The sequence below is a fragment of the Euwallacea similis genome, chromosome 3 (assembly GCF_039881205.1).
Source record: "Euwallacea similis isolate ESF13 chromosome 3, ESF131.1, whole genome shotgun sequence".
NCBI classification, from domain to species: Eukaryota; Metazoa; Arthropoda; class Insecta; order Coleoptera; family Curculionidae; genus Euwallacea; species Euwallacea similis.
The window spans coordinates 7,860,908-7,888,117 of NC_089611.1; the positions used below are offsets into that span (position 1 = coordinate 7,860,908).

At 34.6% G+C, this 27,210-nt stretch overlaps 3 protein-coding genes across 18 annotated transcripts in view; 2 read left to right on the top strand and 1 right to left on the bottom strand.

Annotated features, from left to right (window-relative positions):
* rg (rugose) overlaps positions 1-27,210 on the bottom strand; it is a 483,271-nt gene that overhangs the window by 36,840 nt on the left and 419,221 nt on the right. The gene's annotated exons all lie outside the window — the stretch shown is intronic.
* LOC136419950 (protein mab-21-like) lies at positions 9,487-11,023 on the top strand. Its single transcript, XM_066406559.1, has one exon. The coding sequence runs from the start codon at positions 9,527-9,529 to the stop codon at positions 10,622-10,624; it is 1,098 nt and encodes a 365-aa protein (XP_066262656.1). The 5' UTR covers positions 9,487-9,526; the 3' UTR covers positions 10,625-11,023.
* LOC136419940 (protein mab-21) lies at positions 16,022-17,619 on the top strand. Its single transcript, XM_066406549.1, has one exon. The coding sequence runs from the start codon at positions 16,260-16,262 to the stop codon at positions 17,355-17,357; it is 1,098 nt and encodes a 365-aa protein (XP_066262646.1). The 5' UTR covers positions 16,022-16,259; the 3' UTR covers positions 17,358-17,619.

A 27,210-nucleotide genomic window follows, 5' to 3' on the forward strand; every position in this document is an offset into this window, starting at 1 on the left:
GAAAACCATTTATTTTTCATAAGTAGTTACGAAAAATTAAACAGTTCGCAACTGCTGAGAAAATAGAGGAGCTGTAGGGCGGATGCAGCAAATTCTCTTAAAGAGACTACGAAAGAGTAACTAGATACTTTTAAGTTCCTTCCGCTAGTAATACAGGATGTTAGCAAATATTGTTCAGAAAATTCTAGAGTAGATTTTACATTGAAGAGTACGAAAAAATTCTCTATAAAGACAGGTTCGGAAATGGTTTGTTACCAAAATATAGGGTGTTAAAAATGATTCTAATTTTTTTCCTTTACAGCTCCAACAATTTATGAGATATTTTTTTTGGGGCGTTTCACATCGCAAAAGATGACAAAGTCATTTTTTTTTAATTTCGATGGAAACTTGACTTTGGTTTAAAGTTTACCTATCATGTAGGCCATTAAAATAAACGTCTTTCTGTAATGTTTTACTTCCAATTTTGTTAAAACAGAGAGAGCGGCTCTTTTTTCCATTAAGTTGAAAATTTAATCTACCAAAGAAAGAGATATTTATGACCCGATTTTCGGAATACACCCTGCAAGTTATCAATGAATTATCACGTTCCGCAACACCTGGGTACACGTTTTAAGGCTCTTTGCCGCCCTTCTGATCTGTGTATATATACGCGATCCGTATACATATGGTGTTTCCCAGGTGAATTTATTAATATCCTGCCTCTGGTAATATGGATTAAATTTCAGATGCGTGTCTTTATCACGGATTAATATGCCAAGTGGTAACACCTCGAAAACTTCGAAGGAGCTATTAGTCGAAATTTCTGATTTGTAACCCACCAACTTTACAAAACACAAAAACGTTTTCCATTAAGTAACGCACATTAGAGACATAAAACAGCCCCCTTTTTCCTTTCACGTGGTAGACTATTTGTCTGATAGATTTAGAGTAATTCGCTTCACCACCATCAAACGAGAAGGGGCTGCTGCCGCCCCACACCGGGAGATCAATCTGTCTTTATGGAAGATGTATGATTCGATTATCTAGTTTTGGTTGTAGGGATGAGGTTCGGAATAAAGATTAAAAGACTAGTCAGTATTGAATATTTCCTCTAAATGTTGGAAAAGATTATGATTCTATAAACAGGAAACTTTTACGATTAAAAGTAAATTTGAAGTTTTTTTAAATCGGACGATCATGGATCGGCTGATTCCTGGAATAAAATTCCAAAAACTTTCGAATGTTATCGAGTGTTTTTACGAGATAATGCCGGCCATTCTGAACCTCTGCAAAAGTAGAGTTATACATTTTCATCAAAAAAACTTAACACCCACGAATTCAAGACTTAGATTTGTCAATTATAGCAAATTAGAATCAATCAGAAACAGTTTTTGTGATGGTCGAATAGCGATGGGGACTCGTGCTATCTTTTTCTGTTTCTAACCATCCTTAATTGGTTTTCTTTCTTATTTCTATTGTTTCACATGGTTCATAGATTAGGAAATTTCCGATATTCTGTCTCGGGCGGTCAAAAAGTGAAAAAAATCAAGTTTTCGATAATATTTACTATCTCCATTACGGTCTGAGTTTTTACCAAAATAAAGATGTTCTTAAAGTGGTTTTGTTGGAGTTACGTATAAGAGCCATTAACGTTGTTCCTATTTACAAAATATTCATACGAACGTAGTTTTTCTAATATTTCATGAAGCTACGTTAGGAGGATTATCATGAACAAAATCTGAGTGACACAAACAAAGGCAAGTCCTAATATTGGCATATAATCCGAAATAGAAGGGGGAGTCATGTTTCAACTAATATTCTTCCCCTATTGTACAAGAACAACTCTTGAAATGAGAATAATGAGACCCTTCAGAAATATGACACGACAAAATTTGTTTGACGTGATGAGTTTCAGTTTGTTTTGAGGTTTCTGGTTACATAGGAATACAAATTATTTGTAATATCCTGCATAGGCAAGTGCCAGATATGTATGTTGTTTGTTGTTCTCAGTATAACGACAGTGACCATTTGTGGACAAATGCTAAAAAATGTGCAAGTTCGTCTAAGAAGTAAGATTGACTCCTACACACAAGCTCCTATACACAATAGGAGAAATGTCATAGGACAATTCACCATTACAACAGCGTAGGATAATTCTGTAGCATCTGTAAATAAATAGGTATATAAACAAACTAAAACTGTGGACCTCTGTATAAACGTCGATCGTATATACTGTTTAGGCAGCAAAGGTGTTGCTTTTCAGCCTGTGATATCTTACAGTGTATTTTGTACCATTAAAGAACGCTTTTTTTGTCAACCGTTGAAAAAAGTTTACACCACTCCACCTAAAAATTTTCTGATAAATTGCGTATTTGTAGATGCTATACAAAAGCGTTGGTATAGGGCATAATAGACCACTGCCTACAGTGTCTTTCAAAAGTTTCAATGTGAAATATTCCAATAACCAGCATAAGTAAAAATCACCAAATATTGAATTTGAGGTTATTTATAACACTCGAATAAAAAATAACCACGGCAATGTTTACTAAATTATAGTATTTAAAGTATTTGAATACTATAATTTATTATAGTATACTTTAATAAATACTATACTTTAATTATAGTATTTAAAGACGGTATTGTAACTCCGCAGCAGGTGGAGGTTCGCGAAGATAGTCCCAGAGGTAGCTGGCCTAACATATAGATGGCGATTTTTTTACTAAAAATTTGCCCATATTACAAAAATCTAATCTTAAAAAACTTATGTCTAAAGTTTGAAGGTACTACATTGATTTGTGTTTGTTTTGGAGCCGTTTTTAGTGAACGTTTTTAGACATTTTGTAAACATGGAAAAAATTGGTAATCGATGTGTAATTCGATACTTTCATTTCAAAAGTCTTGGTCCATCCAGTACCAAAGCGGAGTTAGATTCTACTCTAGGGGAATCTAGTCCTTCCCTAACAACTATAAAATATTGGGTGGCAGAGTTTAAACGCGGTCGTACGAGGTTCCAAGACGAACTCCACAGTGGTCAATCCAATGAGGTGACCACTTGAGAACTTTCCGACAACAGAAAATCCACAAAACTGTACTGGAAGGCCATCGGCTAAAATTACGTGAGTTAGCAGACATGATTAGCATTTCAAAAAGTATTCTACATCGCATTTTAACGGAACAATTTAATATGAAAAAGCTGTGCGCAACATGAATGCCGCGATTATTCACAATTGAACAAAAAGGGAATGTTTGGCAAAGTTTCGTAGCATTAAAGTCGAGTTTTTGCGTCGATTCATAATCATGGATGAAACATGGGTTCATCACTTCACACCTGAGACGAAAGAGCAGTCAAAACAATTGATTCAAAGGGGAGAATCGGCTCCAAAGAAGACGAAAACCGTTCCTCTGCAGGAAAGGTTATAGCGTCAGTTTTTTGAGATGCACATGGGATAATTTTTATTGATTATCTCCCTAAAGGCAAAACAATAATCAGGAATATTATACAAATTTATTGCAGCGTTTGAGCGAAGAAAATAGGAAAAAGCACCCGCATTTTGCGAAAAAGGAAGTCTTGTTTCATCAAGACAACGCACCAATCCATATTTCCGTCATCGCGATGGCCAACCAAAATCAATCAATTTAGTTTCGAATTTTTTCCTTACTCATCCTATTTAACTCCCTCAGATTACTTTCTATTTCCAAACTTGAAAAAATGGCTTGGTGGAAAGAGGTTTGCCAATGATAAAGGGTTGAAGTCCTAGGTTGACGCCTATTTTGAAAGATTAGAAACTTCTTACTATAAACAGGATATAGAAGCCAATAGAACATCGCTGGAAAAAGTATGTCAATCTCAAAGGAGACTATATTGAGAAATAATCTAATATTTTCCAATTTCTTTTTCTTTAAGTGTTAGGCCGGGTACTTCTGGGACTACCCTCATACAGGGTTGTTTAAGTTCTGTGCACCTCATTGAGATCTCGAAAAGGAGAAAAAAACGTTTGTTATCATTAAACAGAGAATGAAATTGAGCATAAATAGCCACAAAATGAAGCAGATGTTTGAAGAAATTAAGCAAAAGTTCATATTTGATTTGGAACTGGGAGTCCAAGACAACCTATGGAATAAATGGGTGAATTTTTTATCCACTAATTCCTCATGCTTTTATGCAGAAGCACAAGGGCGTTAAAAATATATAAAAAAAAACTGATAATGTTGTATTTTTAAAAAGTAATAATAATAGATCGGCTTTAAAAAAATGAAATTGATGAGTTTCGAAAATCCAGAACGCCGGATTAAAAATTTGGTAATTTTTACTTAAGCCGTTTCTGAAATATTTGACCATTCTGGGACTTTTAAGACACTGTATAACTCGTTAACCAGTCTGTTCTCTACCTGAGTAACTTCCCGATGAAGGTTCCATCCCATCATGATACAAGAACGTCGCCGTTTCCCAAGAATCGTGAAATTGTCACCAACCGACTGATCGATGGCCTGCATACTTGCAACTTTGCTCGTTATATCACTTTTTTTTAATTCGGACGGTGGAATTAATTATTTATTTTCAGTGGCGTATATTTTTTGGTCTTTACTTTAGATTTAGCACTTAGGTCTGCGCAATTTCCTTCCGGGCAACTATTTTCATAAATTAATGACTCCTCCATTTTGCTGCAATGGTAAAATGTGTGAAAGTGCGACAGTATAGATTGCAATCGCATGGCGTGACCGGGAAAGGCTTCTGCTGTACCTACCCAATGAAAAGTCTTTATAGCAACCATTAATTCCACCTCAGGAATCTAAATTAAGGCCATACATTATAGCAAGTATTCGTAGACTTAGCCGACTAGAGAGAAAATAAAAGTTTCCAGCTCACAGTAACTAAAAAGCATGATACATATATACATGCATGAACACGTTCGCCCCTAGATTAGATGTTCATTTTCATACATTTCACATTGACACATCAGTTGACATTGTAATAATGTATTGAATTAATTTTGAATTAAGTTACATAGACATACATGCAATATTCGCAAATCTTGCAATCAGCATTCTTGACCAGGAATTTTTTAGTATACCCATTAAGTGAGGATATACATAATTTTATGTGTCGAGTATGTGTGGGGATTTTACGGGACGAGCGAGGAGAGGTTCCGCAATGTGACGCGAATTATACAAAATAACTTTTTCTAATGGTTTCATACGTGATTTTTTCTAATATCGCGATACGATAAAGAAATCTTAAAAAAATGGCACACATTTGAAGATATTTTAACTGTGCCTTGTATTTGGATATACCTAGGTATTTTGGCAATAACATCATCTCATTCCCTAACGGTTATGAAATGAAATTTGATTCTTTAACTTTAAAATTTAACACCCGATAGGTAACATCGATGCGTATTTCTTTCACTGATTTTCAAATGATAGACAAGGATAGAGATTAACGTTCCTTCAATGGGCTACTTTTCTCATTTAACCAAGTCTGTATCCATCATCTTTTATGGGATCTCCATTTTGGTTCTCGTTATATACATATGTATATTGGAGATTGTGTATATTTATTATTTAACTTTTTATTGATTAATAGTAAAACGAGTTAAAAAAACTATGGTGCTTTAAAGTCTTCAGATTTTCCTCCAATTTATGATTTGATTGTATTTCTCTTCATTGGACGTTTAAACTCACAGTATAATATTTCTTACCTGGGGTGTGTTGGGTATGTTCAAGTGTCAAGCTGTTTTGACATTGTCGACAGCACTACCATTTGAAAAGTCAGCCTCACTGTTTGATCCTTCTAAGGATTTGACAGATTGCAGAACTTCGCTTTGACCATCTCAAGAGTCCAAATCCCCGACACCCGAGGATACCGAATACACAACAGAAAATATTAAAATGCATGGCAGAAATTTCCAACGGAATTTCCTTTGAATTTGTGACCAAAAAATATATGATAATCATAAAAAGTAATACCAATAATTAATAATAATAAAATAAAAACAATTAGAAATCTTTTTAACCTACAATTCGTTTACCAAATAATTTCAGGCAGTCTTTTTAATCAAAATGACGTCGTGTTCAAATATCAATTTGACGAACCTAGTTACTAAACGATTAGACTTATTTAGTCGATTATACAGGGTGTTTCCTAAGTACGGTACATAACTTCGGGAGCGTATTCTACAGCTAAAATAAAGGTAATTTTGTTATATAAACAATATCCCAAAAATGCTTCGTTGCGGAAATACAGGGTGTGAAAGTTATTCATTTTCGAATTTTAATGTCTCACGCACAGATAAATAAACGGTGTTGGTGACTAGTAAAATGTCGACAATTTCGCTACCAAACAAGCAAGAGCACAACAAGAAAATTCATATCTTCATACAAGTATTTCTTCTCTTAAGAATAATAAAAAATAATGAAAAAATTTAGCTACAATGTTTCTTATTTATTTACTCGAAAACGGTGCGTCCTACGAAAAAAAGTCAAGAGATCTTTTTTCTTCCAAATCGAACACATAATTAAAAAAGGAACAAAATATTGGAAAAGAACAATGGCGTACCACATTTTTCCTTTAAAATATCCAGCAATTATCCTGCCTGCACGCCACTGCTTACACAACAGCCACTGTTTTTAGCGTAAAATACGCACCGTTGCTAACTCTCAAACCCTGCAAAATTTCATTAAAATGTCTCGAGTAGTTTCAGAAATATTTAAAAAATTGTAATTTTTTAAAGAAACTTTCACACCCCGTATTTCCGCAACGAATCATTTTTGGGATATAGTTTATATAACAAAATTACTTTTATTTTAGCTGTAGAATACGCTCCCGAAGTTATGTACCGTATTTAGGAAACACCCTGTATATGTATCTCGCTTATTACTCGTTTATAGACGTTCAGTTTTTGCAATCCTGTGATCGATTTTTATGAAACAAACATTGACTGTGATAGACAGATTGTCGTTATCTTGATTTCGTAGATACAGTAGGTTTTAAAGATTCTGTATTTTGGGACCTGTCCATTATTTTATTTATCCAACAAGATATCGTGAAAAGTGAAAACGAGTTCTTTTGCCATAAAATCCAGTGGCGGAGCGCGTTTTTTTCCGCATCATATGTCATATATGTTTTGTGCATCATATATTTAATGAGACACCCTATTATTACATATTTTGAATGGTCTCCTTAAATAGCTTTCAAAAGAGCGAATAATCTATTAATTTGTTTTCTAATTGAAGGAATTGTTATTGAAAACCTGCATTTCTAGGTTCAATAGACACACCTTGTTCATACTTAGCGTTTTAGTTTCTAAAACTTTATCTATATGTACTTTCAAACCTCAAATCACTCGGTTAAATTACCTTTCTGCTATTGGTGCAAGCAAGTCACAGCAAAACAAAACAAAGTAAAAACGGTCCACAAGCCCCCCTGATCTATTACCAACCCACGACAAAAAGAACATCAAAAGCGCCAAAGGCGACATTGTCACGTCGTTTGGTTACTGAGCCTCGAATGTATTGACGGATTATCCCATTGAAACGTCTTTATTTCTTTTGATGCATTGAAGCGGCTGCCCTTTACTTCCGAGCCACGATGGTCTTTTTGCCTCGGAGATAAATGCTCCATTGCACTGAGAAATTCGCAACTTTATAGAATATACGTACATATGAAAAGTTTTTATTGCTCGATTAGTGAAAATAGTTTCTTATTCAGGAAATAGTTGTTATTATTTGAGGACAATCGGGTATGCTAGAAAATTCGATTTCTAATAGTCGCGTACTTCTGAAGACTATATAAGTTCTACCTTCTAATAGCAAGATAGACTTTAAATTGCTCCTACGAAGGGTTTATGGTGCGATAAATTCACCTAAAAATCTGTTTCAAGTTAGTTGATAGGTGATGCAACCTGCCCCTTGCCGAGGTACAAAAAACGACATTATTTTTTTACCAGTGCCGATACTTAAATATTTTTCGAATTGTGATACTCTCAAGTGCTTCACATAACAAATGATTTTCCAAAGGAACTAGTAGCTTTAACGGTTTTTGAGATATTTTCAATTAAACGGTTCCGTGCATGTTAAATCTTTTGTTGGTATAACTTTCTTGATGAGCCCCGCCCATCAAGTAAAATCTGAAAACAGCAACATTTTTATTTAGTGAAGTGTACTATTATTTGAAACAGTAAAGTGCATAATATATGTATTAGGAGACAATCCAGATATCTATAGTTAGCATATTTACTTAACTTTTGGTTATTGTTTCTGACTGTATTTACACTTTCTTGAATATTATCTTATCACTCCTTTTTACTGTTAAGTACGAATGTATATAACAATGACTTCAACAATATTCAAAGCGATGTTGGTAATACGCAATCCGGTGGTCACAGGGACCTTCCTAGACCAGTAATGCGTATTTTTTCTACCGGAAATTTCACTGCTTGTCGATTGATTCTCCCTCTGATCAAATAATTTTATTTGGAAAATTTTGATCATCGACACATTCCCATATGTACTATCTGCAAAATGTTCTTCGTGTTTCATTATCACCGTGTCAGGGTCCCTGACAAATTCTCAATTTAAAGGGATGTTATTTTTGATTGCGCAAAAAAACTCAACCTGTGATTTTGAGTAACCGCAGTAACGGTAACAGTGAGTAAGCAACGGTATGTTTTTCTTATTCTTCCTTACAGCGTTTTCGCCGCTTGTTACCGGCTTTTTAACGATTCGTATGCCTTAAAATTTCTTATAAATCCTCCGAAAACTTTACGATTTGGCTGAATTCTTCTTTCGTAAACACCTTAATACTTACGATCTGCTTCATTTATATTATTATGACACAAAAAGTAACAATGTACGATATCAAATTTTTCAGATGAAAAGTTTATACTATCTGTTTTTTCAAAATAACTGAAAAATCAAAAATAATTTTATTTATTTGCTTGCATCATCAAACTACTCCCTCGAATGCGAAATTTTTTTCCCATTTAACTAAGTCTGTATCTATTACCGTTTATGAGATTCCCATGCTGCACATCCTTATCTTTATTTAATTCAATCTGACAACGTACTTTTCTGTTTCGTTAATCAGTTCTGTAGGGACATTGTCATTGTCAGCTTAAACAAATAGTGCTTAGGTTACTTCTTGCTGTAAAATTTCCCGCCGATTTATGTTACAAAATGGCGGCTGCTGTCGTTACTTCACATATTAAATAACGTTAGTCTTGTTGTTGTATCAAGCGTCACACTTAATGAGAAGACCCAGAAAAAAATATTGTTCATAAAAAGCTAACAATATTTTGCCAATTTATATTTCTTGTACAGTAAATACGCTTTATCAGAGACAAACCTCTCTAATGGCAATACATTATACATTAAGGCGGATCCTAACAACGCAAAGTCGATAATATCGCGTTTCAGTGCGCAACTCCGAGAAAATTGTAATGCGCAGTGAGGCGGGGCATAGCCGTTCCTCCTCTTGTGGATCCACCCAAGACGGGCTTTACCTGTTTGACAAGTCTAGTTGGCACCCGGGCAACAGCGAAACTCAACCATGTTGGTCCCGGCTGACATGCTGGCTGCACAATCGAAAATGCTCTATCAAGTCAACAAATATTACGGTGAACGGGTTCAAACTCGAATGGGAACCATTGCAAAAACGATCCGTGAAGTGTGTAAAGTGGTGCAAGACGTGCTTAAAGAGGTCGAAGTTCAAGAACCCAGATTCATATCTTCTTTAACAGAGTGTAACGGGAGATATGAAGGACTCGAAGTAATTTCCCCGGTTGAGTTCGAAGTGGTGCTGTACCTGAATCAAATGGGGGTGTTTAATTTTGTTGACGATGGTACGTTGCCCGGTTGTGCAGTTTTAAAGCTTAGCGACGGCAGAAAGCGCTCAATGTCTCTGTGGGTGGAGTTCATTACAGCCTCTGGTTACTTGTCAGCCCGAAAGATTAGATCGAGGTTCCAAACTCTAGTCGCTCAAGCCTGTGATAAGTGTTCTTATAGAGATTCCGTAAAAATGATTGCCGACACAACTGAAGTAAAGCTGCGCATTAGAGAGAGGTATATAGTTCAAATAACTCCAGCTTTCAAATGTTCAGGAGTTTGGCCAAGGTCAGCTGCCCACTGGCCATTACCTCACATTCCTTGGCCGCATCCCAGTCTTGTGGCTGAAGTCAAAACAGAAGGCTTCGACCTGTTAAGCAAAGAAAGTATCGCAGCTCAAGGAAAACAGTCTGCCATGGAAGGAGATGCTTGGGTGCTTTCCTTCTTAGAAGCTGAAAACAGGCTTCTCCAGGGAGGTTGTCGCAGGAGGTGTTTGAGTATCCTAAAGACCCTACGGGACCGACATTTGGATCTTCCAGGAAACCCCGTTACGAGCTATCACTTGAAGACACTTCTGTTGTATGAATGTGAGAAACATCCAAGGGAGAGTGAGTGGGATGAGTCGTGCATAGGAGATAGAATTAACGGTATATACCTGCAGCTGATATCCTGTTTGCAATGTCGGAGGTGCCCGCACTACTTCATACCAAATCTGGACTTGTTCAAGGGGAAATCTCCTAGTGCTTTGGAGAATGCAGCCAAACAGGTGTGGCGGCTTACCAGAGAGTTGCTCACTAACAGTCGGTGTTTAGAGAAACTATAGGGTTTAGTATCATCCTCAGTGGGTTTAGCTATATTCGATTCTACCAGAGTCTTCAAATGGACTTTAGCTGTGAATGCTTTAAAATTACATAGGCCAAATAATTGTACGATAAGAGTGAACGTTTTGTGCCATATGTTTCCTATTTTAGAGACTGATTGAGCATTTATTAGGATTTAGTTTGTTATGGTGTGATTACTATTGTTGAAGGGGAAGATTTTTTTATAAAATAAAAATTTGTTTTTTCATATAGTTTTGAAGTGGAGCTTAAAATGTTATACTTTTTGTAAAATAATAAAACGTCTATCATAACCATGTGAATAGTGACAAATAAATTAATAGTCATATCTTTTATTGTTTGTTTTTCCGTAAAATCTAATCATTGTGACGACTTGTTAAATGTGATGTTAAATTATTAAATATTTGTAAAATAGAATTCCGAGTCAATTTTTTTAGCCATCAGTATAATTACGTATTTTTGAACTTGTAAATCTAAAAATAGAAAATGGTGCTTTTCGCTTTGTAGGTTATTGACCGTGAAACGAATATTACATTTACGTTACAGGGAGTAAAAATGGGTGTTTTTGTACTGAGCTTAGCGATTAAAGGTCGAAGTGAAACTGATGTCAACAACTGAGCGAAACGCAATGACATCAAGTAACATAAATCTGTACTTCAAGGAATGTAACTATGTACTATGTACCGAGTTCAGCGATTAAAGGTCGAAGTGAAACTGATGTCAACAACTGAGCGAAGCGCCATGGTTTCAAGTAACATAAATCAGCACTTCAAGTAATATAACTATGTACTTCAAGTAACATAAATCTGAATGATACATAAATATCTATTACTATTGCAATTATTACAAACAGTGTTTTGAGGTAATTAGTTTAGTCACAAATATTGAGACCTCATTCACTTTTAATACCTCCAGGAACTTTGAAGTTCTGCTTCTAGAGATCACCTTTGTCTCAGGCAGCTCTTCAGATTTTAAGCGCTACGACGTTGTAGCATCGCGATATGATAATCGATTTAGCATTGAATTACCATGTCGTCAGTGATGGGTGAATTCATGGAACTACTTGTACTCCTGAGCGTTAAAGAAGCAGTAAGTGTGTGTGTTCTAGGGTACATAATGTTCCAGTTTAAGGTCACTTGGAAAAAAATGTTTTTCCACTCCTTACTTACGTCATTGCTAATAATGGGTTAATAACGACACGTATATGACCTGTGATTTATCTAACGAGCTAATGAAGAAGTCGACTACAATGTTCTCGTCATCTTCATTGTTATTTCACCCGTGATTACCATGGTAATGAATGGCCAATGAAACGGCACCATTGACGTTATGATTTACGACGCATTGACTTTTTTGTTTGGGATTCCATCTATAATATATTTAATTTGGGAGGTTTACTTCACTTTTTTTAAGTCTATTATATTAGTGGAAGAAATTGGATATACACCATGTCATGAAATATATTTATGGCCCTCACATCTTAGATTAGCCAATAGAAGCGGGACACGAAATGTGTCGCTTTTATTGGCTCGAATATTAGCTCCCCTAAATCTTCTACTCTCTGTTTGGGCTTGAAGAGCATTTTGACTTCTTTCGACCCTACTGTGCAAACTCGGATTCTACCGCTATCATCAGTGACCACGTATGTTTTAACATTGTTCCGGTCTGCTCGGTACAGTGTGGGTATCTCGGATCACGAGGCCATAGTTGGGGCGCTTACTCTAAACTCTATTTTTTGAGGGGCAGCTGTACTGCAATTTTCGTTGAGATGTCACTTTTTCTTCTCCCTGTGAATATCCATGAGATCAGGAGTTGCTTTGGACCTTATGGACGATAAGGGAACGTTTAGATGGGACAATATTCCTACTCGGGTTCGTTTGAGGTTGCTAGACGTTACTCTATCTGTATGTTGGTCGAGGCAATCAACGCACCTTTTCAAAGTGGTGTGTTCTCTGCAGTGGTCACTGTCATTCCTCTTTATAAAGCGGGCGATTCTGCGATGCGATCTAGTTTAAATTTGTTCCGTGGGCACGACACAGCCCAAAGCAGTTAGTAGAAACCTCGCTGCCACTTGCGTTACTGTTGTTATTACCATCATCATCATCATTATCACTATTATTGTCACTAGGATTACCATTACCATTATCATCAACATTATCATACTTATTAATATATATATTATTATTAAGTGGAGGTAGCTCTGAACATTCATAGTTTGATGGACCATCCGCTTATTTTTTTTTCCAAAAACCAGGAATAGCTAAATTTACCGGAAGAACTATTTTAATTGAATTATGATTTCATAATGTTACACGTATACAGCCCGAATGTTTTTTGGGCTGTGCAATGCATCCCATCGTAGTTGAAGTCTTTCTAGATGTTTTGTGAACTTGTGCGGAGTAATGCCGATTGCTGATATTATGAAGTAGATAATCCACACCATTTTCTATTTTCCCAATCTGTCTGTTTTTAATGTAAGTTCCTAATATTTACTCTTTTTTTCTGTATACCTTTAAAAACGCTTTGATCTTATGAAGCTGTTATATCAATTAAATAAGTGGTCTTCGCTATTTTGGTCTGGTATATAATGGATGATTGTTTGGTCTGTGTGAATACATACATCATATTACAACTTAAACTACTTGTTCTCTAGTACCAATTCTGGTAAGTAGGTAAATAAGAATAACATGGATCCTGTATTGCAACTATAAAACTCTGTTTTAGGATATGGCTGCCCATCTTTCAGAAACGTGTATGTTCTTGGTGTATCTGTCTGGTCTATGTTCATAATGTTGTAGTGCCTTCCATGTAACTTTTACGTTTCCCACTTTATTTTCTTTATATCTAGGCTATTTCCAATATTAAGTGTTCCATTTTGGTTAAAGTTAGTGGAGTATCTAGAGCACATATCGCTTTGTGAAGTGCCGTGAAGAACACGCCAAAATAATAAAATCCATGATTGTATTAGTTTGGCGTGGAGTTCATGTAGGTCGATCAATCTCCGACCTCTATCTGTCCTTTTAAGTGTCAATCCTTAAATACATGACTTCCAATTCAATTTTATTTGCTTTATACAAGATGTATCAGAATCGCTCTGCCAACTGCTTGCTGTAGGTTGCTGTAACCCAAATAAGGTATAAAGTTTATATAAACAAATGTCCAATTAGCCTTTAGTTTCGAAATGGAGGGTTAAAGTTTAAGAAAAAAAAGTTTTTTTTTAACTTCCAAACGGCTTAAAATTTTTAAATAAAACTTCGCATATTTGTTTAGCACATCGGTGGTATAATTCAAAAAAATATTAACTTCAACCATTTACCAGTGGTGGAGATATGGGTGTTATAAAAAATTGCAACACTCAGTATAATATTTCGTTTAAAGTAGTCCGTCATGTGCGCCAATGTGTTTAGCATATAATACAGTGCGATCAAAGCATCACAGTGGCATTGTAATTGCATATAGTGTCCAGTTTATTGTCATTATCATTTTCAAATTAAAAACTTCTTTTCTTTACTTGAGTTGTAAAAATGCACTTAATCAAGGAAAAAAATTATGACTGAACTACTTGAAATACGGCAAACTAAGAAAAGACAAAAAATTTGCTAAACATATTGGTGCACATGACGGACTACTTTAAACGAAATATTATATTGAGTGTTACAATTTTCTATGACTAAAAAGGAAATATGACACCCATATCTCCATCACTGGTGAATGGTTGAAGCTGATAATTTTTTGAATTATACCTAGCGATATGTTAAACAAATGTACGAAATTTGGTTAAAAAATTTTAAGCCGTTGAAAGTTAAAAAATAAAAACACATTTTTTTCTTAAACCTTAACACTCTGTATCTCGAAACTAAAGGCTAATTGGACATTTGTTTATATAAACTTTATACCTGATTTCGGTCACAGGAACCTACAGTAAGCAGTTGGCAGAACGATGCTGATATACCCTGTATACTTTCGTTGCTATGTCAATGTTTACTAAATCCGTGATAAATCTTTTCACTCTTTCCAAGGAATATGTTGGGATGGAGACGGCGAATGGTTGATAGCTTTAATAGCGGTTAAATCGTTACATGGACAGGTGTGGTAAAAAGTTTTACTGCACGCATATAAATGTGAAATACATACAAACATTTTTAGCATTGACATGCACATGCCCCTTTAATGTGTCCAAAGTAAAAACATTTATTGTATGTGTGGTAAAATACTACATTAGCTCGCAAATAAGGGCGGTTACTGCACAATTGCAGAGAGACAACTTTCACATCACTTCAACGTAACATAGCAATTTTCAACATATGGTGCAAAAACATATAGACTAGGAGAAGATAAGTTAATCTTCAGGGCTTTTGGTATTTTTTTTAAATCCAATTTTTCTTTAATTCAATTGCTTAGTAGCGCAAAGTTAGTAGTGCCAAATTAACATTTGTCAGGTTTCATAGCTTTTAGGACAAAAACTAACATGGGATTAAAATTTTAACACGTGAAATCTCTAGTGTGAAAATATGTATTACCAAATTCAGGCAAAGAAGAAAAAGACTTCTTAAAAGTCAACAAAAATCTGAGGTAACAAGAAGTAAAACAACATATATCTTTTTAATTTTGGCAAATACCCTGCAAGTTTGCAAAATCGTAATTGGTGACTAAAGCGATTTAATTTTGAAATTAATTATGAAGAGAAATCTGGTACCTTCATTTTGCAACTCGTATAATAATTGCTGTAGTGCTACACATACGGGAAGCAACTTTTATAAGCCCAAATTTCTACTTTTTTTTTCTACTGATATGGAAAAATCACGTATAAAACTCCAGTAAATGCTATGATTTGTCATTCGTGTCATATTCAACAATCATTTTTCTTTCGTTGAGTACATCTGTCTAGCTGCAAACAACTTGAAAATGGTACAAAAGTTGTGAGTACTTCAAATTGATTCACGATTCAATAAACGAGCTGCGTGTTCTCCTGTATTTATTCCAAATATTAAGATACCTACCTATCTATATCAAATTCTAAGGGAATACTTTCGATATCGAATTAACTATCCCTCAGTTGCCAGCTGCATAAAATTCGTAATTTTCCAGCACAACGAATAAAAGTTAGGTGAAAGGAAAAATAAGCAACGTTTTTACCCTCTTCTCACTCGTGTATATGACCCTCACTTTAAGCCCTAATCTAGAAAAATTTCGGGGCCAGGGCACCTAAACAGATCAAGCCTTCGTTTTCCTCATCAACAATGACGGCCAAGCCCTTTCTCGAATAATGAGTATTGCGCACAGCCTACAACCATTGGTCGTCAGGGGCGGATCCTCTTGCATCATAGAGGCGGCCCACTGGGAGGAGGGGACCTCCTCACCCAAACCGGGACGAGGATGCGATCCGCGCAGTGTACAGTATATGCCGTCGCTTCGTGGGTTTCTCGCTTCGCCTTGATACCGTTCGTTATATTTCAGTGTATGTATGTGTACTTTGTGCAATTTAGTGTAGGGGGAGAAAATTAGCATTGTAACTTCCCCCCTCCTCCTCTACGAAATTCATTAAAAGGGAAATTATTAATCGTTGTCATCGTGGCTCCGGCTGAAAGACGAGGCTCTAGTAGCCCCCTAGCTGCCAATATGCTCGTGCCGCCGGATATGCTAGCGGCCCAATCCAAAATGGTGTATCAACTTAACAAATATTACACTGAAAAGGTGCAAGCGAGGAAATTGACTTCTGCCAAAACGATTCACGAAGTGTGCCGGGTAGTGCAAGACGTGCTCAAGGAGGTAGAAGTGCAGGAACCGAGATTCATCTCCTCTCTCACTGATTACAACGGGCGGTTCGATGGCTTGGAAGTGATCTCCCCAACGGAATTCGAAGTAGTGATCTACCTAAACCAAATGGGTGTCTTAAATTTTGTGGACGATGGTACTTTGCCGGGTTGCGCGGTACTTAAACTAAGCGACGGCCGCAAGCGCTCCATGTCTTTATGGGTGGAGTTCATCACTGCCTCAGGGTACCTTTCCGCCCGGAAAATGCGGTCCAGGTTCCAGACTCTAGTGGCCCAAGCCTGTGATAAATGTTCCTACAGAGACTCCGTGAAAATGATTGCTGACACTACGGAAGTGAAACTGCGCATTAGAGAGAGGTATATTGTGCAAATAACACCCGCTTTCAAGTGCACGGGATTATGGCCCAGATCAGCAGCTCATTGGCCACTGCCTCAAATCCCTTGGCCACATCCGAACCTCGTCGTCGAGGTAAAAACTGAAGGTTTCGACTTATTGTCTAAGGAGTGCATAGCACTACAAGGCAAACAATCGGCGATGGAAGGTGATGCTTGGGTGCTATCTTTCTTAGAAGCAGAAAATCGTCTTTTGCAAGGAGGGTGCCGTCGAAGGTGTTTGAGCATACTAAAAACTTTAAGAGACCGACATCTAGATTTACCGGGAAATCCCGTAACCGGTTATCACATGAAGACTTTGCTACTTTACGAATGCGAAAAGCATCCTAGAGAAACTGAATGGGATGAGGCGTGCATAGCCGACCGTATAAATGGCATTTTCCTACAGCTTATATCCTGCTTACAGTGCAGACGTTGTCCTCATTATTTTTTGCCCAATCTGGATCTTTTCAAGGGGAAATCCCCTAGCGCTTTGGAAAATGCTGCCAAGCAAGTGTGGAGGTTGACCAGAGAGATGTTGACCAATTCCAGGTGCTTTGAAAAATTGTAGCAAATAGGTCAAAAATTTGTATGTCTTTAAGTAAGTATACATAATTTACGTATAATGCTTATGAATTAGGGGTAAATTATTTATGTAAAATTGTTGTGGAATGAAAGTTATTTGCCAGCAGATTGTATTAATATTATTTATAGAAATTGTATCAACTTGACTGTGATGTTCTAGAATAGACTGCTTTAATACGTATTCTAGATTATGTATCGTATTTTTGTATATTATGTTAATAAAACTTAATATAATTCATTAAAATGAATGAAGATATGTTTTGTTTTCGGTAGGGGGTGTAATCTAATTCTTAAAAAGAGGTTGAAATACAAGTCCCAATAGTTACTCACAAAATTCAAAGAGAATAGGTATTTTTGAATCTGGTGTGCCAAACACTACTTTTTATATATTAGATAGAAAGTTTTTTGAAAATGAGGCAAAAAATTCGATCAATACTAACAAAAAGTTTTCGTGTATCCGCTGTAACGAATATTTTTTAGAGACCTATTGGTACTTTGATATAAAATATCACAAAGTTAAAACTTTGATTTCGGTGCCTCTGTCATAACGAACATGAAGAAAATGTAACAATAAAAAAAACGCGTGGATTTAGACAGACGTTGATAAACAAAACGAGTCATATTTTGACGGTAGTAAAAATACATAGTTATTTGTTTAACAAGACAAGAAAGCAGCTAATTTATTGGAAAGCTCAGGCAATAAATTTGCATTCATTTCCTCGAGCAAAACACATAAACTTTTGGACGATTAGTGCCGATTAAATTTTAATTCGATTTCCTTGACATTTTTATTGTAATGCAGGGTAATATCTAAGTTGGAGATTTCGTTTAAGCAGGAAATAATGTTAAAAAAAGAATAATATCTTTCTTTCGGCACTTTTTGAAAATATCAAACCAACGGAAATATGCATTTTTACCGAGAAACGCATTGTCTAATACGAGAAAATAGTATATTTTTAGCTTAAGTTTTTCATGAATTTGAGGGATCTTTTGAAAACATCTCCTTATAGTAATGTTCCCAATTAAGGTAACATAACTGCTCACTAACATTGTTAATTTCAAATGTAAAGTTAAAATAATTTATTTAGCGCAAGTTAGTGGTGTACATTAAAGCGGTTGTAATTTTTTTGCATGAAAATGGTTCGTCATGCGAAAGCGAAAAAAACTCAGAAAGAGGTTTCTACTTCAGAACTAAACAAAGAATTGCAAACTCTTTTTTTATTTTCTGAGAAACCAGTGGCGTAACATTTTTTTCTTTAAAAATATTCAATGACTTGATGGTCCGAGGGGGGCACTGCTAGAACTGAAACTATTTATTTATTGAAATATAGGCATCCCTTGTAGATATCAACACCTACCAAATTTCATTCAAATGTATCAAGCACTTCCACAGAAATAATTTTTTAAATAAAAGTATACCAATGTATTTACTGCAGTTCAGGTTTATTTCGGGTTCCCCACTAAAATATCAGCATATATAAGAAGTGCAAGCGGAAAGAAGTGGAGTGTCTAGTGAATCATGACATCTTCATCTATTCACATAGTTTTAATAGTATAATATACAGGATTAATTAAAACTTTAGGAATCAAATAATCTTCTACTTAACTAGCCTAAATATTTGTCACCATGGCAATTATCTTTATTGAGAAATTTGTTCGTCGATTCTAAAGATTTTCGAAGAGGTTCTTCTCGACGTTTCTGAGAAGTTTAGTAGGTAAATTTATGTATAAAATAGCGTTTTGACTTTAATTGGATAAGGAAATGTGTAAGTATGTGGTCTGTGATGGCTCATGAAAAATCACGTAATTGTTTTTTGACCACATCTTCATCGTAAAATACGGAAACAGGTTCAATAACTGCATACCTATTAGGATTTTGAAGTAATAAAGGAGAATATGGCAAACCAATAAGAAATCGTCGGTGCTTATACGTAATGAAACTCTTATTAATTTATGAAGCTATATGGGATATAATCAGCTGCAAACAGTAAGTAGATATTATATCAATACTGGTAGTTTTTGTTAAATAGCAATCGTTAATAAAGACGCATGTAATATGTGATATAAAAAAAACATAAAAGTTATTTTTTTATTGTAATTTTCATGCACTATAACTCGAAAACTTTTTGATTAAGAAATGTTAGGGATTCAATTATCGTGTTCCGTGCACATGGGTATGGCAGTGGGTAAATTATCCCCTTCAGAGCAAATTAGATAAATAATTTTGCCAGTATAAATGCTGTTTGCAGTTTGCAAATTTTTTAAAGATTATACCAATTTTGTTTGCATGCCGTATACAGATTTGGAATAAAAAATTAAATAGGCACTGTAATTTTTTTCTTTCACTTGCGGCTTACAACACCGGGCCTGTAATAACTACTTTTTGGTGTCTTTTCTAGCATCTTTCAAGGCTACACCATCGTGTTGGAAATATCTTTGACTTTATTATTCTGCATGGTATCGCTTATTAATGTATATTTCTTATGTTGTTTGTTTTATCACTTTTAACTAGAAAAAAATTACTTCTCAAAAATGTTTGAAATTACACTATCCAAAATCGCTAAAATTAAGAACTGCTCACAATATTGGCTGCAGTATTTTATTGCAAAAATAAAACGAAATACTTTCATAAATTGCAAAACCAACCAAGTTCTTCCTGTAAGAAAAGTCACCGTAATAAATAGCACGAGAAAAAATGCAATTATTGCAAACTATGGAAGTCTTAAGTTTTGAAAAAGAATTGACTAGATTACCGAGATAAACATTTTTCTTTTAACTCTTTCAGTTTCTGAAATATTAAGGTGAAATTTGCTTTTTAAGACACATATACACGATTAAATTTTACAAATTGTTGTAGAAATCTATAAGGCAGTTCTTCGGAAAATTAACTCTATTTTACTTTCCCAAACGTTGGAATCACCATTGACCATTATTCTCTTAATATTTTAAGTCGTTAATAAATTTGAAAACTTTTTCGTGTCATACGGTGAACGTCTTATGCTTCGGTGTTATTGAAATTATATTCTTATAGCTCCAGTTTAATAACCAATTGAGAGGTAAAAGCAGTACAAGTGTTAGTGCTAAGATAGGAATACGATAAGTATTTTGTATTCGCGTTATAGTAAAGAAATTATTTGTCCGGTTTTTTCCACGTAATAGTGATTTATGTAATAAGTACGTAGTATAAAGTTTTATGCAACGAATCCGTTTATGGCCGAGCAAGCTTATAAATAAATAAAATCTTACAATGTACGTATTACATACAATGTTTTAATTAGTTGTTGTTAATTTGCTAATAATTTAACTATTAAGTCAATAAAATTAAAATACCTCGGAAATAGTTTAATCAGCTGTTAAAAGAACTATAAGACCGTCAATTAATATTTCGTCATTGCCAGTTCCATAGTAAATACGTGTACTTTATTCCACTATAATTATAAATTAATCTATTTTATTGTGTTAAGGCCATAACAATTTAGATTAGAGCTGAAAAATAGTATAATTTCCAGTAGTTTGGTACATTTATACTATTCCAGTTGGTATCAAACTAGAGTAACTTGAGTTTTCTGGAACTAAAATCACCTAGGAGAGTATATCGTCGGTATAAAGTGTTAGTCTGCTACGTTTATTTTGGTAAATTACGTTTTACATGGCTTTAAAAACCAGTGAAAAGGGGAGCAATTTTTATTTACATTTTTTTAAATATCTGTTCGTCCCCATATTTTTGAAAATCTTTATATAATTTATCTCAAAAAAAAACAAAATTCACCCCTAATTTGCTCGCATATCGTTATATTTCGCAAATCTTTGCGGCACACAAGTCTCCATATCGCAGTTTAAACGATAGGAACAAAAAACAAGTGTAAGAATACAATTTTCAAAAAGAGATTAATTTTAATAATCATGGAAGGAAGAATATGTCTATCTCAGTTTTCAATATTTTAATATGTTCGTGCTGTGTGTTTTTATCTAAACAAAAATTAAACATTTATAAAAATTGAAAAGTTATATAATAACGTATGACGTATAAGGAATACCCCTCTTTGCTCCTGGGGACCCCCCTTTTATGTGAAACGTGAAGAAGATAAAAATGATTTACAGCTTAGTAGTGTACAAGCTTTATTCGCATATTGCTCACTACCGATTGCCCAAGATTTCTCTAGCCTATTAAAAATAATGAAAAAAACTACGGGATTTTCTTTATGAATTGTTGGAAATGATTTTGCGTTTGTAGCTAAACAATGTCTAAGGCAAATACTTCTTAAAGTATTTTTAATAAATTAATTAATTGACTAATAAGCATAAACTAAAGATTTCAAAATTCGAATTAAACTAAACTAACATGTGAAGCAGAAGTGTACGAACTACTACATAATTACAGGAAATATTATATTGTGGTGATCACCGAAAAAACAATGTTAATTAAAAAAATATTTGATAAAGCCCTTATCGACAAAACTTCTGGAACACATGTTAGGCACCTACACATCATTACCTTTATTTAGTGGAAAGTTAAAGACAAAGTCGTATTACTGTTTTAAAATTGTTTAGATCATAGAACGATATTAATTACCGAGTGAGTGCCCATCTGCGTGTTGACCGGCCATGGCCCGAGCGAGTATCGAGTTATTGCTGATTGATTTTCAAAGCCCATGTTTTACACGCGCGGCTTGTTTGTTCTTCTGATCGCCATTAAATTATTCCCTCCCGCGACCTCTTTGTTACAACACTCTTATAAATAGTCCTCGCCGTTCATACTGAGTGAATTATGGCGAACCAAATGGCATATATAATACCCCATAAGACCTCATCTTTGGGCTCGTACCGCGCGCGTATTTTTAATGATTCCCCACCATCTTCTCTCTTTGCAGATGATGGGAAACCGAATCAGCTCAAATTGCTAAGATCAATTACTTTCGAGGGGAGACCATTATTAATCACGTGTTAATAAATGGTACTAAGGAGTATATGTACTAAAGGTTTATGAATTTACGCTATAGGAAAGAAACTAGCAGTAGAAAAGTCAAATCAATAACTGTTGTGAGGATGTAGAAATAGAGTTACGAAATTTGAACATTTTTTAAGAGTAGTTTTTTCTTCATTAAATCTTTGTTCTGAATTTACGAACCAGCAATAATTGATGACCAGATTTACCTTGCAAAATTCAGCTAGGGAAATAGAAAACTTTTACTTAAACTAAAGCCGTCTGGAAGCTCTCCAAAATACAAATTACTAAAGTTATGTCCGTAATATATTGAATCCGAAAATTATCAGATATACAGGATGTTCTATGTGAAATAAGGAAATTGGTTTCATATTCGTTGAAGCCGAAAACAGAATTTGAGAAATTCATAGATATAAACAATTTGTGGGTAGCAAGTTACTGTTTCTACTGCTAAAAATTAAAAAAAAAAATTAACAAGAACAATCGCTGTGCGTCACCCGGTATATTTATGTTTTTAGATAAGGTGAAGCAGTAAAGGTGGACAGCAACGAGCTTTCTTTAATTCAATGGAAAACCTTGTATATTGTTGCGGATAACTTATATTTTAAATAGGATATACAGGGTGTCTCAGAAACAATGGTATAAATTAGTGTTAAGTGCTAGAGGACAAAAAAATAGAACAATTCAGCTAAACTTGCCTTATTCAAAAGTTGCTTGTTTTTATTCTACAGAGTGTTAAAGTATTTTTTTAATTGTAAATTGGAAATAAATTTCAGTTTGTGATTTACAGACTTGATATTGCTCCTAGGGGGTTTTTGAGTACGACATATTCATTTAAAATATCTGTTTTAGATTATCTGATAACGTTTTTAGCAAAGCAGCTTATACATATATGGTTAGCCACGCAAACCGTTCATTCGAAAATATTTGACTTCCCAGTATGGTAGTTCAATGAAATTTCATTTCATGCTAGAATCGACCATTTTGAATCTATTTAAAATATTTTCAAAATGGTGGCACTTTCGATTATAGTAGCACCTCCGGAAATAGCTACCAACTTCATTATTTTAAATGGAACCCCCTTTCTTTTTCAGATTTTCGAATTGTTCGTTAAATTTTAGCTAGTTTATGTAAACTGTCTTATGTAAAAAATTTTATCGTTTCCGAGTTATACCGGAAAATTTGAAAATTTTGGCAACTGCAAAATCCCACGGAAATCGCTATCGTGCGCTAAGCGCTGCGCCTTTTCGGATCGGTGTTTTAGGGCTCAAAGAGTAACCAGTAAGCTAGGTTTTAAGGTATTTCAATTTGATAAAAAGTCCTTCATAACCCTCGCAACATGCCGCCGAAGTTGCATGACTTCAAATCTCAATAACTTGATTATTTTAGCTGAAACCCCCTGTCCAGAATCGGTCCAGCGAATATTAATAATATTTGATACAAAATTAAATTCTAGACTTGAAAATGCTTTAAGATACAGGGTGCCTTTTTTGAAATAAACAAATTATTGAGATTTGAAGGGAGGAGATTGACTTCGGAGGCATATTATGGGGGTGGTGAAAAACTTTTTGTCAAATTGAAATACGACAAAACGTAGTTTATTAGGTCTTCTTTGAGCCCCACAACACCGATTCCAAAATTCGTAGCGGTTAGCGCATAATGCCGATTTCTGTAGGACCTTACAGTTGTCAAATTTTTCACTTTCCGCTATAACTAGGAAACGGCAAATTTTAGACATAAGACACTGTAGATAAATTGGCTTTAAAATTTATCGAGAAATTCAAAAATAAAAATTAGGGAGTTTAATTAAAATAACGAAGTTGGTAGCTAGTCCGGTATAACTGGAAGTGCCACCATTTTGAAAATATTTTCTTTGAATTCAAAATGGTCGACTCTAATCTGAAATTAAACTTCATTGAGCTATAATAGTGAAAAGTTAAGTCAAAAATTTTCTAATGAAGGGATTGTGTAGCTAACCCTGTATATTTAAAGACTTTTGGGTTCAACTCGAAATTCTAAGAATATGTAAACAAAGAAAAAATATACAAGATGTTCGATAAAAAATAGCTTTTCACACGTTATATATATTGTGTCGGTGTAGATATTGCTTGCTGAATAATCTTGATGCATTGCACTTGAAAATAAATTGCTAATAGCATATTCAACAACCTACAGAAAAGTCTCGGTACCTCAATTTTTGTAAATTTTAAAATCAATGTAAATATAAAAAGTGTAAGTTAAGGAGGTTAACGAGGATTCTAAATCAAGATAAAATTGCGTAATATTTATCTTAAGTTAACCCATCTTATAATACTTATGATTTAGAGGACCTTTATACACTTTCGCGAATTTGTAGCCCCCTGTGTAGTCTTTTTATAAACCGGAAATTTCAAAGGGCGATTCCTGCAAATAGGAACTTGTATATTTTGTATTCAAATGGCAAACCTTCATGTAATAAATTTGGGAGTCCGTGATAAAGGCGAGGTCGGCAACATCTGTCTAATGCCCCGCGGACCGGCCTCGAAGATTAATGTTTATGAACGCTCATTAAAACGACTTAACGCTTAATTATTTGCTTTAGAGATATGCTCATTTAAATATAATTTACGTAGGTATGTTCGACATAGGGCACCCATTGCGGGGAGAGGCCAGAAAATCGGTTTGCCGAGCTGCTTTTTAGTCGATACCGACTTAAACTATCAACCTTTATTACTGTTATCTTTTAGAGTTTATGGTAAATTTGTATTAGATTAGTTAATTGAAAAAAAGGAATTTTATTTATATGAATTTATAATTTTCGACTATACGTCATTTCTCTAAAACTAATGAAAACGCAGCAAGGTTGATAACAGCATGAAGGCTCAATATCTTTTGAACTAACGAAACATTTTGTGATAAAATATGATAATAAAATATGTTTTTCAATTTGATAGACGCTAAATTGGTTCCAATATACAGGGTCTACCAAATGAGTATATTTTTTAGTTAATTTCTAATATATCCTGTGAAGTGACGTAGCAACTAAGAGCAAACCAATCCTAAACCATCGGTCGTTACAGCGGTCATTTATCTGCATTTTTACGTTAGATACGACATCTTGTAGAAAAGAGTCTTTTACTCAAGAAAATACGCTTATAGTATAAATACACAATGTAACATTTATTGCCATATAGCTAGCGGAAAATTCGCGCGAAATTGCATGATAAATTATTTCTAAGGAGGTTGCTAGAGTAAGAAGACTTTCGCACGATTTTCACGCAAGAATATACACCCCCTCCAACTAGTTCATTTGAAGGCTTAGAAAGATGTGCCAAACAAAAAACTTGGACATAATGTCCTTCAGAACCTTGCGATGTTAAACGAAAAGCAATATTCAACATCGCTTCCTTGAGATATGACTAAATTTGAGTTTTTTTTTTAATGATGCCTGTATATTATTAGATCTGTACATGAGGCTCTTCATTCAGATACAGAGTGTTCATTTAATAGCCCCTCGGACTCCTATGAGTTTCTTTGTAATTTTATTAAAAAAAAACAATTTTAGGGATGTAAATGAGAATTAGGAAAGCGAATTTTACAATTAATGACAATCCCCAAAGAAGCGAGGAGTTATAAAGTGTAATTTTTTTAAGTGGGGCCCCCTGCATTTTTTCGCGTGATGAAATTCTCTCTTGAGCCTGTGTCAGTTCCCAGATTTTTTTTTACCCTGGGATGCAGTGACTTGAATCTAGGACGTTTAAAACGAAATTTTAGATATTTGCAGTGCCTCATAAAAAAATAATATCGCAGTTAATTTCAATTAGATTTTGATAATTGTAGGCTGAATTCTCATGTAAGATCCTATTAGCAGGCGCGAATATTCGTTTAGTCAAAAATACATACAGGGTATTCACAATCACAACTTTAATTTTCACGTTATTCACTTCAATTTTCTCAATTTTTACAAATAGGATGATGTGTTTTGTATGATGTAGGATGAAAAAATATGGAATTTTCTTTATTTTGGTATAAAATAATGCGATATTTGTCTTAAACGTTAATGAAATTATTAATTATTTCAGGAAAACCTGTTTTCGAAATGTTATCCTTCTATCCTTCGAAATCATTTTTTTCAAATTTGCAAATTGAAAGAGGGGTTGTGTTATACCTTGTTTGAAAGATACTTTTATTCTCTACAGGATCAAGCTTTTATTTTTATTTTTGTACGTCGGTCTTGGAGAAATTAAACAACAACTAAATAACTTAATATTAACCATGAATGTTATTGTAATAAACGCTGAAAGTGTACAGTTAGACCCAAAACGTCCCAATGTCCTAAATGTATCAATAACAAAGACATATCTAACATTCCATTTAAAATTGCCAACCTTCAGTTTTTTGGAAGAACAATTAATTGACATTTTCTTCTGCACTTAGTGTGTTTAGTACTTCGTGGCAAGACAGCACTTTGCAGTTCGTTAAATTTTTAATTTGATTAAAATGATTACAAGAGAGAATCGAGATTGTGAGTCTGTGTTATAAAAACAATAATTCTGCAAGAGCGGTAGCTCCCGTCTTCAATTTAAATCATCCTGACAAAATGGTATGCCACTCTTATGTATCTAAGTTGCTAATGAAATTCAATAAGAATGGTTCTGTCTAAAATAAAAAAATACGATGGTGACCGCCCAATGAGAGGTGATGACGTCCAAATCGCGGTTCTGGGACATGTTCAAATGGACAATAGAACGTTTGTACGATTGTTGCAGAATCCGGCGTTTCAAAAAGTACTAATCATAGAATTTTAAAAGTAAAATTCCACCCTTATCTCATAAAATTAGTACAGGAATTAAATGAAGATGATTTCGACCGTCGGTTAGAATTATGTGAATCCTTTAGTAACATATTCCATTTA

Excerpts from the sequence above, each read along its gene's own strand:
- LOC136419950 (XM_066406559.1), top strand. The coding sequence starts at position 9,527 with ATGTTGGTCCCGGCTGACATGCTGGCTGCACAATCGAAAATGCTCTAT.
- LOC136419940 (XM_066406549.1), top strand. The coding sequence starts at position 16,260 with ATGCTCGTGCCGCCGGATATGCTAGCGGCCCAATCCAAAATGGTGTAT.